Here is a 16,445-nt window from a genome sequence, read left to right on the forward strand (position 1 = left end):
CAGCCGCCGCCGCCGGGTACGTCAGCGCGCCGTGACGTCACGGGGTCAGAGGGGAAAGGTGCGGGAGGCGGAAGCGGCGCCGGTCCCGGTCGGCGGCGGCCCCGCGGAGCCCATGAGCGTGTCCCTGGTCGTGATCCGGCTGGAGCTGGCCGGGACCTCCCCGCTGCCCGCGGGCTTCGCCTACAGCGCGGCCGGTGGGTTCCCCCCGCCGGGGGCACGGGCGGGGCAGCGCGGCCGGGCCCGCTCCGCACCGCGCAGCTGCCGGCGGGGCCGTCCCGGGGCTGCCGGTCCCAACGCCTGCTTTATCCCCCCAGCTCCGGACATGGCAGCGGAGAGCAGCGGCGCCGTGCCCGCCTGCCTGGAGGGGAAGGGCCCCGGGGAGCGGGCGGCCATCCTGCACCAGCACCTGGGCCGCAGGGAAATGACCGACGTGATCATCGAGACCATCCAGCCGCGGGCAGGTACCGGCCGCGGGCACCGGCGGCGGTTTGGGCTGTCCGTGGTGGGGGGAGCGTCCCGGTGCTGTCACTGGCCGGGCAGGGCGGGCGATCCCCGGCGGTGCGGGGTTTGTGGGGTTTGCGGGGTCAGTGGGGCTGCGGTTTGGGGAACGAGCAGAGAAGTTCAGGAGTGCGGGGGCGGAGCTGGTGATTCCCGGTGGGCGCTGCCCACTGAGCTCATCCCAATCCGCACCTTCCTCCCGAGCTTCCTCCCCGAGCTCTGGGACAGGGACAGGACCCGCTGGAGCTGTGTCAGGGGTTTGGAGTGGAGATAAGGAAAGGTTCTCCCCCAGAGGGTGCTGGGCACGGCCCCGAGGCTGCCAGAGCTCCAGGAGAGTTTGGACAAAGCTCCAAGCTGGGATTTTTGGGGTGTCTGTGCTGCACTGGGTGATCCTGGTGGTCCCTTCCCCTCAGTAAAGGGGAAACTTTTTGCCTTTGTGAAAGATGAAGCAGAAGCTGCCATGGAGGGAAGAAAATCCTCGGAGGCTGCATCAGCTGAGGACAAAACCAAACAGGAGGATCAAAGCAAGGAGTGTGAGGCTGCTCCAGACTCTCCTTCCAAGCAGCTCCCAGACCAGATTTCCTTCTTCAGCGGGAACCCCTCGGTCGAAATCGTTCATGGAATTATGCACCTGTACAAAACAAAGTAAGAATTCCTTATTCGTGGCAGCTCAGGTGGGAATGGGAGGGTGAGTTGGCCACCCTGGGGCTGTGGCTCCTTGTGGGGACAAACAGGAAGGGTGAGTGGCTCCTGGGAATGCAGAGAGTGACTGGTGCTAATGGTGGAGCTTGGGGCTGTGGGTGGCACCTGTGACAGCTGTGTGTAACACTGGGGGTGTTGAGGGCTTGTGAGAGTGTAAGACAAACACAGATTCAAAAAAAAACCACATTTGAAAGCAGCTTTCCAAGGCAACCCACAATTAAAAAGTGATCTCTGGGGCCTTGGTGACAGGTCTGGGGAGCTGTGTGAGGCAGGGGAAATGTTTATTTATGGAGGTCTCATCCTGTGTTCCAGGGGTTCCAATTCCACACCACTCCCCTATAATTGTCTGAGAACTCCAATTTCAGGTCTTCCTGAAAGAAAGGAGAGCAGGAGCCACCAAATGGGCACTGGCAATAGTAACAAACATTGCTCAGTTGTTCTAGGAATAGTGCTGAACATCTGGGGCTTGCCAACCTCAGCTGTTTTTATAGAAAAACAGGTGTCAAACAATTCCACACTTCTTGGAGCTCCCAGGTTCATCTTTGGCTAAAGGATGCCTGTTTGTGCTCACTCCTGATGACAAAAGGGGGTTAAAGTCTGACAGCAGAGCTGCTGTGGCTGTGTGTCCAGCTGTGTCCCTGCTGTGTCCCCAGCAAGATGACGTCCCTGAAGGAGGATGTGAGGCGCAGTGCCATGCTCTGCATCCTCACTGTCCCCGCCACCATGACCAGCCACGACCTCATGAAGTTTGTGGCCTCCTTCTATGAGGTGATTGAGCACATGAAGATCATCAGAGACTCCACTCCAAACCAGTACATGGTGCTCATCAAGTTCAGCTCCCAGGTAAGGTGCTGCCAGCGTTCCTTGGCTGCAGGAATGTCACACCAGGTCACTGATCTGGGGCTGCACGGGGCAGCCCTGAGCCAGGCTTGTACTTATGGAGAAACAGCCCTGTCCTCCTTCCCAGAGAATCCCTGGGGCTGCTGAGGTTAGTCCCACACCTGGAAGCAGTGGATGCCATGTTCTGGCTGTCCTGTTCTTTTGGCAGGATATTTTTCAAAAATGAACCCATTTACAGAGTTCTCTCTCAGCTTGTTCAGAGTGTTATGCTGTGCTGAACAGAAAATACCCAGCCAGGGGAGCCCCCTTTGTTTTAAGAAAGACTTTTCCTGCTTTTCTGAGGAGCTGGGTGATTTCCACTGCCAGTGTGGAAAGGACAGAGCCCCCCAGTGTGAGAGCCTGGGGGTGAACTGGTACCCAGATAACACAGTGTGCTCCTTCAGGCCCCTTGGACTGGGCGCCTCTAAATTCCCCCCCTAATTCTTCTGTGGACCCTTTCACTTGGACATTCTCTTCTCCCAGCTGCACATGATTTATTTTGGGGTTCAGGGAGAGGTTTCCCCCAGCTGTGAATTCTGCCTGAGAGGTTTCCCCAAGCCCTTAGTGCAGATGGAGGATTTGTGTGAGTTTTGTGCTAATTGCAGTATTTAGAAATTGGTTTTATATCTCTTGTTGCATTAAATTACTTAGGCAAATATTTAGTGCTGAACAGCCTTGCAGCAAATCCCCAAACTTTTGCTCAGTTCACCCTGAAATTCCTGTTTCTCAGGCAATTCCCTGAAGCTCTGTTGACCCCTAATGGCTGTGCAGGTAGCAAAACAAATCTCCAGGTTCTTTATGCTCCTGCCTAATCAGCAGGAGAGTGAGAAAGTGGTGTTCAGCTGATTGGTGGTTGTGGAGAAAGGGTTTGGGGAGCCCCTGAGGGAGAAGAGATGATGGATTTGGCAGGGTTTGGTTGGGTTCTGCCTCTTTTGCCCTGGCAGGTGCCTGGGCTGTGAGTGGTGAATGGATTCTCCCCCACAGTGAAGCTGTTGCTCCTGTCCCTCACAGTAGCCTCTTACATTTTTGCAGAGACCAAATTTGCTTTGCAAATGCACTGAAATTGCTAGCAAAGGCTGGAACAGGTGCTGAAGGGGAATCCCCAGTTCCTGCTGATTGCTCCAATGTCAGTGTGGTGTCACTGCCCTGAGCTTCACTTGTGTCTTCCAGAGCTGATACCAAACCCAGCACCAAACTGCAGTGCCTGGAGCTGGCTGAAGGCCCCTCTGGGTTCCAGGGAAGAAGGGAGGACATGGGAGGTTTCTCCTCCTCTCCCTTGGGTGGGTTTTTCTGTCTGTAACCAGTTTCCCCTGCTCTGTGCCCAGGCTGATGCTGACAGTTTCTACATGGCCTGCAATGGCCGGCAGTTCAACTCCATCGAGGAGGACGTTTGCCAGCTCGTCTATGTGGAAAGGGCTGAAGTCTTCAAGTCAGAAGATGTAAGTTTGGTTTGATTTGTTTTTTTTTTCCCTGCATTTCAGAAGGTTTTAACAGGATTTTTTTAAGAATAAGCAGCAAAAATGCCTTAATAGATCATCCCCACCTTCATTTCCCATTCTAGTGGAATGGGAAGAGTTTGTGTGGTGGCTCCATGGATTTTGTGCCTCAGCTGTGACCTAAACGTGCCTTGGGTTGTAATTTAGGGAATCTACAGAGCACAGTGGGGCTGGTGGCAGGTGCAGCCCCCTTCACTGTGGCCCTTTGAATGTTGGGGATCACTTCTTATCTTTGCAATAAATCCCAAGCACTGTGTGGCCTCACAGCGTTCCTGTGTCACGGTTTTGACCCCTGGTGCCAGCAGTGATGGGAAGCTGGAGTTGATGGCTGGTGCTGGGAAGGTGCTGAGCAGTTTCTGTGTGCTTGGTGCTTGCAGGGGGCCAGCCTGCCTGTGATGGACCTGACAGAGCTGCCCAAGTGCACCGTGTGCCTGGAGAGGATGGATGAGTCTGTGAACGGGATCCTCACCACTCTGTGCAACCACAGCTTCCACAGCCAGTGCCTGCAGCGCTGGGAGGACACCACGTGAGAGCCTGGGCTTTATTTCCACCTCTGAGGCCCTGCTTGGAGTGCTGGGGGCTGTGCTGACAAAGCTCTGCTGGTCACTGTGGGGGCAGGAATTACTGCAAGTCCTCATGCTCAGTTTTCCCATTAAGGGGCTCCCAGAGAAAAATCTCCCTGCCAAAAGTAATTGAACAGTGATTCCCAGGGGGAATTGTAGAGGAGTGCTGATTATCTCAAAATACTCCAGCAGAGAAGTGCTGGGCTAAAGAGGCCTGGCTCCACACACAGCCCTGCTTCACTCAGCCTTGGCAGCAAGGCCAGGCCCTGCCTTGGCATTGCAGATGGATCTGGAGCTCAGCTCCTTGTGGGGAGCCCTGCAGCCTTCTCCTACCTGGATGCTGGGAGGGGAGGAGGAGGAGGTGAGGAAGAGCAGGTGTGGAGGGAAGGGGAAGGCAGGGGAAGAAGGGATGATGACAAGATGGCTCAGTAGATCAGGCAGGGGAGGCTCCTGTTGTTCCAGGTGAGTGATGGCCGTGTCATGACACTGGGCAGGCTGGAGGTTGGGCGTGTGTCTGTCCTTAAGGCAGCTGTCCTTGCTGCCACTGAGCCTTTCCTCTTGGTGCTCCCAGCTTCCCAAATCCCTGTGGAGTGGGATTTTGGTATGCCTGGATCCCCAAGTGCTGCTGTCAGCTGGGTGTGTTTGCCATTCCTCTGGTTTGCTGCGCCTCAGGCAGGCACAGACACTGCAGCAGGAGGCTGCAGATCCTCCCTGTGCCTGCTCCATCCCTGCTGTCCCAATTCCTGGATTCTCTGATGGAATGAGAGGGAGATTGTAGCTCTCTGTGATCTATCACTCCTAAGGCAGAGTAACAACTCAGTGAGATTAATCAGATTTGGAGCTGTGCAGGCTGAAGGGCTGCTTTGCTCCATAAATCCAGCCAGTGGAAATTTGGGGCAGTGGAGCATAGCCAGTGCAGGAGCACGATCCCAAATAGCCCTTAAATATGGAATGTACAATTTAAACAGAGCTTATGCTCCCAGTCTAAAGAAATAACAAAGGAAAACCTCTGTTCTCCTTGCTCAGGCACCACAGAGGCTGCAGGTGCCTGAGTTTGAATAGGAACTGACTGCAGCCCAGTTGTCTCTTACCTGGAAGATTTCTGGGGCTTACCCAGCAGCTGATGAAAAATACATAACCAGTCCTGGCAGCCTCAGTTATCCCATTCCTGAGCTGAGCTGTGCTGCTCCAGGGCTGGACACAGCTTCCTTCTGCTCTGGGCTGTTCTGTCCTTGTGGCAGCATCAAGGAAGTTCCAAAAGAGGTGAAAGATCTGGATCTTCCTGCTACTGATGCTTTTAGGGTACAGTTATGGGGTGTTCTTCCTGGGAAAGCTGAGATTGAATCCTTGGGGTTGGGGTGGGATTGAAGCATCTCCTCAGGGTTGTTTTAAAGACTGAGGGGTGTTTGCAGAGTGTCACCTGGCTGTTCCCAGCAGTGTGTAGCTCCAATGCCCTTCCTCAGTGTGTAGCTTCTGTGTAAACCCCTTGGACTGCACCAAAACCAAATCCAGCTGAAATGGCTTTGGGAGAACTGTTCTTTGTTCTGTCACCAGCTCAAAACCAGTAACTTTGTGTGGAGTGAATTCAGGTGGGGTGAATGTGAGCTCATAGGTGAAACAGGGAACCTCTGCTGCACAAGGCATTTCCCTGGAGCTCTCTGGCTCTCTTTTCCATGACTGGAAAGTGAAGATGTTGCTCCCTGTGTCTCATGATGTTCTTGTTGCCCTTCAGGTGCCCTGTGTGCAGGTACTGCCAGACTCCAGAGCCCGTGGAAGAGAACAAGTGTTTTGAGTGTGGAGTTCAAGAAGTAAGTAGGTGGGTGGAAGGTGAGATCTGGCCTAGATCTGACTGCACAGCTGCTTGGGTTGCTTTGGGGCTTACTCTCAGGCTGATTTTGGGCTGGTTTTACCAGCCAGTGGGGTATCAGCTTTCCTTTTGAGTTGCATCAGTGCTGGGAAGGGAGGTCACCTCACAGGTTTCCTGTTCTGACGAATCTCTGTGGTTCTTAGATCAGTGTGACAGCAGGGAGCTAAACCAGCCTGATGGTGGTGGCCCTTCCAGTGTGTGCCCTCCAGAGCTTGCTGAGACCCCTCATTCCTTAGCCAAGGCCACTCTCCCATCTGGGTGGGATTTATCCAGCCCCTGCAGGGGTGTAACTGCCTTTGATGGGCCGGGCTCCCTTCCAGCTGCAGGGGGGAGCGGGAAAGCAAACGCTGTCAGGAGTGTGGGGTGGGTCAGGCTGTCTGGGGGTGCTGCTGCCCCCCAGAGCTGCCCCCCAGAGCTGCTCCCTGTGTGTTGCAGAACCTGTGGATCTGTCTGATCTGCGGGCACATCGGCTGCGGGCGCTACGTGAGCCGCCACGCCTACAAGCACTTTGAGGAGACGCAGCACACGTACGCCATGCAGCTCACCAACCACCGCGTCTGGGACTACGCCGGAGGTGAGCCCGGGGGCCTGGGCACCCTGAGGGGCTGGCCAGGGGCTCAGTGTGCTGCCAATGGAGCAGGTTGTGTCTGGGTTCATCTCTGATTTTGGGGAGCAGCCATCTCTGCTCTAGCAGCAGCTTCTTGGGAAGGTGACTCTGTCACAAGGTCCAGCGTCTCTGCAATGTTTGTTACTCCTTTTCCATCATACCCCATTAAAGTCCCCCCTGCCCCAGAGCTGGCTTTGCCCCTGAGCAAGGCAGTCCTGTCCAGATAGCTCAGTCCCTCTTGGAGACAGAGTGTCCAAATACCCAAGCTGCTCATAGCTGTGGCTACCTTAAGCAAACTAAGTGGATTTCAGCTCTTTGGTGATTATCAGCTCTCTTATGATTTCAGCTCTTGCTTGCTAAGGCACCTGTGGGCTAGGGGTAGAAGCAGATGAGAGAGAGGAGAAGGAGAGCTCCTGGTGGTTCCACAGTGATGGTTTATTGAGGGGTCTGTGAAGGGTTCCAGCAATGGCTCTTCTTCTGCCAAATGGGCTAAACCAGCCCCTTTTTATAGGATACAGAGGAATCCAACCTTGTCCAGTAGTAGGGGTTAGGGGAAAGTGACCTATGGGGTTACAGAGGTAAGCTAGAGTCTGAGAGGCAGAAGACAGGAGCTTATTTTGCTATCTCATCATGACTCAGCAATTCCTACTGTTAAGTCTCAGCCCTCCACGGGGTCTTAGACAATTCTATGGGGTCTGCTACACCCCATAAGGTATTTTTTCCAAATAGCCCATAAGGTGGCTGGGAGGAATCTGCTAAAGAACAAATGCATGTGGTGTTGGCTTTGTGCCTGGCTGAGGGGCAGGGTCTGGGTGGTTTCATTGTGCTCCATGATTGGGGTTGCTCAGATCTGAGGGCCCATGGTTGGATTTTCTCTCCCCAGACAATTATGTCCATCGGCTGGTGGCAAGCAAAACTGATGGCAAGCTGGTTCAGTATGAGTGTGAGGGGGATATGTGCCAGGAGGAGAAAATTGATGCCTTACAATTAGAGGTAAATATTTTCACTTGTTGGACTCTGCGTTTTGGAAATGTTTCCAACCCCGCCACGACCACGGTTCAATCCCATCAGCTGAGGCAGCAGATCTGCTCCCAGCCTGGAATTGTCTCCAGGCAGGAGCAGGATGGGTTTACTGCCTTTTTTTTTTTTTTTTTTTAATTTTTTTTTTAAGCCTCTCCCTGGCTCTGCAGAGCCGATGCAGCGCAGAGCTGGCTGCAGTGTCCTATGGTCACTGGTGATTGAAGCAGAGCTGCCTGTGCTGCTGCACACCGGGGGCACTGGAGGGAGAAGTGGGTCTGAGTCACTCCCCAGACCCTTCCTAGTGGATCTATGGCTTGGGTTCAGAGCCATGACCTGTGTGGCTCTGTCAGTTTGGGTAGTTCAGCTCCCAAACTGAAGGAGGATGCAGGAATCCACAGCTGTGCGCTCACCTTGGCAAGCACCGAGAGCTGAGAGTCTGGTGCCAGCCCTGTTCTGTTCCCCTCCCTTGAACAGATAATGATTTATTTATTTTTTTGTACCTGTTGCCCAGCTTCTCCTAACTAAAGGAGAGGAGCTTGAAATGCCTGCTTCACTGAGCAGCCACTGCAGCACGATTTCAGCCGCATTAGAGACGAGGGTTTGTGAGGAGGAACAGCCCACAGAGACCAGACTGGAGCAGCTCGTTGCTCACATAAATATTTGGTTGCTTTTCAGTGAATTTTCTGAATAACACTTAGATGCTAAACCAGCTGATTTTAACCTTTTTTTTCCTGTGAGGTGGTTGCTTAAAGCATGTAAGATCTCTCTGTCTAATGAGATTGCCAAATTCATTCTCTCTTGAAATATTTCAGTGTTTTGGCACTCGGAAATTACTGAGAGTGATCAAGGCTCTGTGCATGTTTAATTCTCTAGTGAATGCCTAATTTGATGCTTATTAGGTTGATGAAAAGGAGTAATCACCTTTTTCAACCTTCTCATGACTCATTTGCAGAACCAAAAGGGAAAAGATGGGATGTAGGGCATAGATCCTTGTTCAGATACCAAAATGACATTGGAATGGGCCATACATGTTGGAGAAGAGTAATTGGGAAGTAGTAATTGGGAGTAATTGGTTACAGAGAGCTGAGGGTGCTTTCCCAGGAATCTCCTTATAGGAAAACTGGATATGTGCGTTGATCCTACTGCACTGGAGTTTGGGTTGTGGATGGGAACTCTTCCCCTCAGCCTTTGGAATCTCAGACTCTCAGGACAGGGATGGGTGGTGCTTCATTTTCCTGTAGACATTTATTGCTATTCCCATGAAAAATCTGCCTTCTTAAACAATTCTTGGTTTGATATTTTCACTTGATCTTTGTTGTGCTGTAGAGGCTTTCCTTAATTTCAAAAAACTCCAAAATTACTTGATTGGGAAATCAAACTGGTGAAAGCCATGGATCTGCAGCTGGGCTCTGTGTGTCAAGAACCTCCTGATTTCATGTGTTAAACTGATGAAATGGATTGTGGATTGAAACCCTTAGGGCTCCTTAAGCAGCAGGGCCACCCTGAGTGCTCTGTGTCTCTGTGTTTGTAGTATTCCTATTTGCTGACGAGCCAGCTGGAATCCCAGCGGATCTATTGGGAAAACAAGATTGTCAGGATTGAGAAGGACACGGCTGAAGAGGTGAGCTCTGCCCTGGGCTCTGGGAAGGGTCCTGGCCCTGTTCAGTGGGAGAAGAAGGAGCTGCTGGATCTCTGGCTGAGCCTGGGCGCCGCCTGCCGCAGCCTCATGCAGCCGGCTCCGCTCCCAGCTGGGAAAATTGGCTCCAAGATGGATCTGTCCCTTATCTGGCTGCTCCCAGGGAGCAATTTGCTGCTCAGTGGTGCAGAAGCAGGTAGATTGCCACAAAGATTGCAGCTTGATTTAAATGTGCTGCTGGGGAAATGCAGTAGTGGTGGAAGGAAGGCAGCGTGGTGCTGCAGGATCCCGGAGCCATCCGTCTCTCCGACACGGATCTCCAGGGAATGTTGGTGGAGCAGAGACAATATGACTTTAATTTGCTCGGCTGCAGAAGGTGGAACTGTCTCTCTGCTCCAAATGCATATTGATTTGCCCTTTCTTTTTGATCCCTTCTCTCTCCTCATCACCCTTTGGGAAAAGTTCAGAGTCTCCTCCTATAAAGCATCCTGCAGGCAGGACTGCTTCAAAATGTCACCAGGAAAAATCCAGGGAGGATATTCTACTGCTTGTTCACTCTACATACATCCTTTCAACCAGGTTTAAAGTGAGTCAGGATTTAGAATTAAGTCCTTAACTTTCTTCAGGACTTCTAATTAACCATTTAAGGGTCTGCAATTAAGTAAAAATAGAAATTGTGACTGTTGAAATGCTGGTCATTGACCTTGTCCTAAAGAACAGTTCCAGGAATCCTATGGAGAGCCTTATAAAAGGAAAGTATGGATGAAAAATCATCTTGCAAGTGGCCAGGAGACACAATCCTAAAAGTAGCTTCAGAATGAAACCACTCTGATCCCTGCTCCAAACGTGGTTTCACGTTTAAAGATCGCAATAATTTTATCCATGGCACTTGCTCCATGTAAGTCTTGTCTGGATCGCTGCCACCATGCAGTGTGTTCCATTATCAGTGCTCAGGCTACTTCCCCAGATTAACCATCAGCAGCACCAACATTCCCTGATTTGGACTGGAAGGCTTCAAACCTGCTCTGCACCCATGTGTGCAGACACTGACATTGGTCCAGGCTGCTCCTCCAGTAAAGCATTTGCCATTAAATTCCTGCCCCACTGCCTGTGAGCGTGCTGGAGGCACCAACAGAAGGCAAACAAGAATTCCTGACTCTAAATTTCCTGTAAGTCTCCTGCTGGAGGTTTGACACCTGGAGAAGGAGAGCTTGGCTTTCTCCGGGAGCAGCAGAGGGAAGAGGAAAGGCCATGGCCAGGGGATGTTTGTGTTTGTGTTTGGGAGATATTGGTGTCAGTGGGTCAGTGCTGAGTCAGCCCCTGTTCATCTTCACACTCATCCTCTGAGGTTTAGTTTGAAATGAGCAAAAACTCGGCCTTGAGGTGGAAATCTGAGTTTGCTGATGGATCCAGAACCACGAGAGAGTGGCCAAAGGAGTGCTGGATGCAGGCAGGAAGAAGTTAAGGAGCTGCTGCAGCTTTTGGCAGTGCCTGGCACGGATCTGCAGCCGGAGTTGCTGTTCTGTGGGAGCAGCTTCCACGGCAACGTGGCTCCTTGGGAGTCTGGGATCCAAGGGTAACACGGGGGGTCCTCACCAGAACAAAGCCTTGGCTCCAAGCTTTCCTTACCTGGGGAGAGGAATTGGTCAAAGTCTGGAAACAGCTCTGGAAAACCAAGTGTCCTGATGAAAGGGCAGCGGACTTTGAGCTGTTGGAAATGCCCCTGTGTTTGTTTTTACAGATTAACAACATGAAGACCAAATTTAAAGAGACCATTGAGAAGTGTGACAGTCTGGAACAGCGGCTCAATGACTTGCTCAAAGAAAAGCAGTCAGTGGAGAGGAAGTGGGTACCACTGCCAGGTTTAGTTCCATGCAGCCATTAAAACACCGTGCACTGACATCCAAAAAGAAAAAAAAAAAACGAAACTCCTGCTATTCTTGGGTTTTGAGCTGTTTAAGCTGCAATACTGAGAACATGGCTTGCTTTATAAAAAGCTCTGATTTCTGTAGGTGTTCACAAATGGGAAGTGTCTGAGTGAGCCCAGCTTTGGGGCCATGAGCTCCCTTTCCACGCTCTGCATGTTCAGCATTCAGGGATCCTTCCTCTCCCTGCTCTGAGGGAGATGCCAGCCTGTTCTTGGTGGGTGCATCCAAAGGGATGAAAGGCAGCTCAGCAGGGGCATCACAGAGGAAAACACAGATCTTGGGAATGCCTGCAGGAAAGATGTCAAGCCTGGGAATTGTGGATCCATGCAATCCTTGTGTGGGACTGTGTCCCTGTTCCTCCCAGCCCAGGGCCTGCCCAGCAGTCCTGGCTGGAGCAGGGAGCAGGCACTGAGCTCCATGGTGCTCACCTTCTGAGTGGGAAACAGGCAGAGGAGGGTGCCAGCAAACTGCCAGGGCAAAAGCAGAGTTGCTGGGAGCAGGAAGCCCTGTCTGTGAATCACAGGGCTGTAACCTTTGTGGGAGCATCTCCCTCCCAGTGAAGTGGTATTTTGAGGGTCTTGGAGTGTGGCCAGAGGCCCCTGACTGCCCTCAGCTCTCTCAGGGTCCCTTGTAATCCCTGTGCCCTTTTTGACACCAAAAGCTGCAGGTGTGTGTCCAAGGTCAGTTCCATCTCCCAAGCACACTCTGCCTGTTGCCTGTGCTGTTGGCATTTGGCATGAGATGGAATTGCCTGACCTGGGGGAGATTTCAGAATCTTGTATTGCCCCCCCCCCTTGCCCATCTTTGCTGGAAAACCAAATTCCAGGTGGAGTTGGGGGCTGGGAGTCAGTTATCCAGTGAAAAGGCTGAGATGCTGTCCTGACTCCTGCTTCTCTCTGCAAGGTGTTCCCAGCTGAACAACAAAGTGGCAAAGCTCTCCAACGAGCTGAAGGAGGAGCAGGAACTGAACAAGTGCTTGCGAGCAAACCAGGCCTTGCTGCAGAACAAACTGAAGGAGGAGGAGAGGGTGCTGAAGGAAACCTGTGAGCAGAAGGACCTGCAGATCTCTGAGATCCAGGAGCAGCTGAGGGATGTCATGTTCTACCTGGAGACACAACAGAAAATCAACCACCTCCCAGCTGAGACCCGCCAGGAGATCCAGGAAGGACAGATCAACATTGCAGTGGCATCTTCTGCCAGCTCCTCCACAGCAGGCACAGGCAAACCTTCCTCCAGGAGAGGCCGTGGCAAGAGAGGGAAATGAGCACAGGAATTCTCTGCTGCCACCCTGGAACTGGCCGTGCCAGCAGCAGGCCAGGCTCACCTCGGGACTCGGGCTGGCAACACCCAGCTCACTAAAGCTCAGCTAGAAATTGTCTCCAGAGCTGCTCATAAAACTGGCTGCAAGTCAGTGGAGGTGTCTGTGGTATTTAAAAGCATTTCACTGCACAATTTAGCTGTTTTTAGGCAGATCTTGGTGACCATTTTGCCTTCCCTCCTTTTCAGAGCCCCTCCTGTCATGCATTTGACTTTGCTGGAGAGTGTTTTGGGGTGGGGGGGTGTGGGGTGTGTCCATATCCAACATCCCATTCCCTGTGGGGATGCTGTAGAGTAGGCTCAGCCCGCTGTGTAAGGCTTCTCCAGTTCTTCTCCTGGATTAAAAGTATTCTCAATTAAGAAGTTATTTAATAAAACGGTGTAAATTAGGTTATATACATCTTCTTTTTGTATGTGCAGTCCTGACACTGCAGAACTGCCTGTGCAGGAGTAGAACTGTAGTTTGGAAAGAAAAAGGAGTGAGGTGTGGAAAATAAACCATCTTAGTGGTGTAAGAAACCAGGCAAGTCCTGAAGGCCATTGGTCTGGGAATTCAAAGGCTTTAAGGGACTTTCCTCTGATTTCTCTTCATTTTAAAGGTGGCCTTTGAGAGGCCAGTGCTTGCTGTGCTGCCTGTGGAGCAGAAAGGGTGGAAGTTTTGTGTTCTGGATGCTGTTTAATGTGGTTATTTTATAGGTATTTCTACAAATTCAGTGGAGTCATCTGTGGGTTGGGGAGCACATTCCCAGTGCTCCTGGAGCAGGGTGTGTGTGTGTCCCTGCCTGAACTGCTCTGGCACTGTTGGTGGGAGCTCCAGAGCTGTTCTCCTCAGAGCCAGGTGAGGAGAGGGACAAGCACAGCCTTTTCCAGACTCTTCCCACATTCCTGGAGCTGCCCCTCCACTGGGTCCTCCCCAGGAGATGCAGCTCTTGGTTCAGTTCCTGTGCTCACCAAAACGTGGCACTATCCACAACCTCAGCTGGCAGAGCTGCTGTGTGACTTGTCCCAAAGGGACACAGGTCCTGGAAGGGAATTTTGTGCACAAATCTGCTTTGGTTTGGGTTTTTTGTTGGTTTTCACTTAGAATCTAAGACTCAATGCTCTGGGGTGGGAGGTTTTCCCCTGGAGAAGCGACTGTCCTGGTTGCTGTTGTGCTCAGAATCAGAGCATTTAAAGGCTGATCTTTTGTTAAAAATGGCAGGGGAGTCCCCAGTTGTCTTTCCAGGCCACAGGATGATCCTGATCCTTGTTGGAACAATCATGACCTTAGTTTGGAACACTGAAACAGCTCTGGCTGAGCAGGTCCAGCCTGGAACACAGGCATGGAACAGCCAATCCTTTATTGCTAGAAGTTCTTTTTTTGGCCCATTGAAAGGGACAAGTCCCAGTCCCTGGAATGACCCTGGGAAGGTGGGTGGGTCTCATCCACTTCCTGCCTGCATGGACAGAGAGAGTTGAACTTCCTCACTGGAATTACAGGGCTGGTAGTGCACTCTGGGCATCCCCTGCTTGGGTTTGGAGATCTGCCCCCACCACCTGGAACTTGGACCTTTTCTGACTTTGGAGCAGGAATGTACACTCATTTTTCCGGTGTGTGGATTGTACTACCCGGTCTCTGCCTTCTGTAAATGACTCTAAGGACCTCGAGATGTACAGCACGGCTTGCTCTCCTAGAGAAACTATTTTATTTAAGATATATTTTTACACCATTAAGATCCTCTGACCTTTTGCTGAAGGCTTGCTTTGTGTAGAACACTAAAGATGCTGTACTGTATCTTGGAATTCATTTTCAAAAAATGTGATGGAAAATTAAACCAGCGTGCAGTTCTTTCTGTGTGTTTGTTCCACTGAGGGGAGGGAGGAGGTTGTTTTGGAAGTCTGATAGTTTTTAACTCAAAGGCAAAGCTGTCCAAATGAGCTCTTGGCCTTCTTTGGGCTGGGGAAGTTGGGCCCAGCTGAGCTGATAGGAGCAGATAAGGCTGGGCAGTTATCTCTGGGCAGCTTGTGCAGAAAAAGCATGAATTGTAGAAGGCTTTGTGTTAAACCAAATAATTCTCAGCCCTTGAGTCACCTCCAGCTTCTTAAACCATCCCAGGTGAGCAGAGACCCTGCAGTTTCTGTCTGGGTGTTTATTCACTGCTGCAGATCATTGGGAATCTCCTTCCCTTGGGAGATTTCCCACGGGGAACTGGGGCTTGTGGTGAAGGGAAAGGTCCCACTTCAGGCTGGTCTGTGACTTTTCCTTACCCCTCATCAGGACCCACAAGTGCCCGGAAAAGCTTTGGCACTGGGACCTCAGCCCGTGGTGAAGTTTTGCCATCGGCAAGTGGAGCAGCAGGTCAGCCCTGGCTGTGACTCACTGTCCCCACAGCAGGAGGCTGCACAGCCTGAAACTCCCAGCACTGCACAGCTGAGCTTGGCCGAGCTCCTGCTGCGGTTACAACCCTTGAAATAGACATTTTAATTTGGAAATCCTGGAAGGAACACACCTCTCCCCAGCTGTACACAGGGGTTTGCTGGGTGGACTCCCAGGGAGCTGTAGGACACAGCCACGTGGGCTCCATGGAATAACAGAGATGTTCCTGCAGGAGCAAGAAATGAGAGCTCTGCTCTCCCCAAAGCACTGCTGGTGGCCAGCACGTGCTGGAACTCCCCTGGATGCTGCTGTTCCCTCTGGAAAAGGTCCCTGCTTCACCTCCTGGCAGGGAGGGAGTGGGACAGCAAAGTGATTCTGTGAGCAGGGGCAGGACGGTGCCCTGGAGCCGCTGCTGTGGGGGGACAGCTGCCAGCAGAGGAGGTGGCAGGGCTGCAGCAGAGGCTGTGCCATTGCAGGGCCAGGGAAAAGCCCAGCTGGAGCAGGGCCCCAGCCAGCAGAGCTTGGCAGAGGCTGGAGGATGCTGAGATGATTCACTCCAGCAGCTGCTCCCAGTGAGCACAGGGAGAGGCAGCTCCAGGGGCGGAGGGGGAAGGTACAGGGGGACAGAGGGCTCTGCTCCCCTGCTTGGGAGGGAAGTTTTGGGCAGCTGGGGGTGAGCTGGGGCCCAGGGCTGGACTGTCCCTGCTCCATGACAGGAATGTTCCACCTGAGCCATGGCAAAGCTGGGTTGGCAGTTTGGGGTGACACACCTGACACTGCTGTTTCTGGTTCCAGGGTTTCATTCCTTTCTTGTCCCTTGGGAAGAACCTGTCCCTTAATACCAATTAATCCCCTTCATGTCACCATTCTGCAGAGGAGCCAAAGTCCTGGGTGAGGTGACATCTCTGGCTTGTGCCCAAGGAAAACCTCGCACGGTGCTGTGAGCAGAGTGGACACAGAGGCAAAGATCCACAGGTGTCCACCTGTGTGAGCTGGAGCCCCCCACAGCCATGCCCTCCAAGGGGCTGCTCTGATCTCCCACACCCTTTACCTTTCCCCTGAAGCCCAAATCCCTAAGGCCCACTGGAAAATTCCTGCCTTGATCTGCACCAACTAATTTGTCTGTTTTCCCTTGAGCTCTGAGAAATTCACATCCATTTCCCCCAAAACCTCCTCCCCCTGTTGGTTTTTTGTTGGTTTTTTTTTTTTCATAAATGGGCATTTTGGTCTAATAACTGTGTTTTAAAGGTAAACTCATCCAGCTGCTCCAAAGGAGATCCCACACCAGGACAGCCAGTGGTGTTTGGGATGTGTTTTGCAGCACAGGAGGGATATTTGTGTATTCCTCCCCCAGCCTGAATTCCTGCACACATTTCCCAAGGCAAGAATTGTGCTTGGGTTCACCCCAGAATCCAAGGAGCAACAGTAAAAAACAGGGACAGGTTTGCTGGGAGCAGGAAGCAATCAGAGATATTTGCTTTCATTCCAGCAAAAACCCCACACCTACAGCTTCCTGCCCCTGCACCACCCCTGAGCAAACATTATTTATAGCAGCAAGAGCAGTTATAGCTTTGCC

At 52.1% G+C, this 16,445-nt stretch overlaps 1 protein-coding gene across 1 annotated transcript; it reads left to right on the forward strand.

Moving 5' to 3' along the window:
* The first annotated feature begins 65 nt into the window (after positions 1 to 65).
* Positions 66 to 14,327, forward strand: BRAP (BRCA1 associated protein). Its single transcript, XM_066562263.1, has 12 exons — positions 66 to 194; positions 315 to 461; positions 942 to 1,143; positions 1,854 to 2,043; positions 3,405 to 3,518; positions 3,953 to 4,101; positions 5,871 to 5,946; positions 6,441 to 6,579; positions 7,496 to 7,605; positions 9,164 to 9,253; positions 11,010 to 11,113; positions 12,100 to 14,327. The coding sequence occupies exons 1-12, from the start codon at positions 113 to 115 to the stop codon at positions 12,458 to 12,460; spliced, it is 1,764 nt and encodes a 587-aa protein (XP_066418360.1). The 5' UTR covers positions 66 to 112; the 3' UTR covers positions 12,461 to 14,327.
* The last annotated feature ends 2,118 nt before the right edge of the window (positions 14,328 to 16,445 follow it).

This window comes from Molothrus aeneus, chromosome 18, assembly GCF_037042795.1.
Source record: "Molothrus aeneus isolate 106 chromosome 18, BPBGC_Maene_1.0, whole genome shotgun sequence".
NCBI lineage: Eukaryota > Metazoa > Chordata > Aves > Passeriformes > Icteridae > Molothrus > Molothrus aeneus.

Excerpts from the sequence above, each read along its gene's own strand:
- BRAP (XM_066562263.1), top strand. The coding sequence starts at position 113 with ATGAGCGTGTCCCTGGTCGTGATCCGGCTGGAGCTGGCCGGGACCTCC. Across the intron at positions 7,606-9,163 it reads TTGATGCCTTACAATTAGAG|TATTCCTATTTGCTGACGAG; the intron begins GTAAATATTTTC and ends CTGTGTTTGTAG. Across the intron at positions 11,114-12,099 it reads AAGCAGTCAGTGGAGAGGAA|GTGTTCCCAGCTGAACAACA; the intron begins GTGGGTACCACT and ends TCTCTCTGCAAG.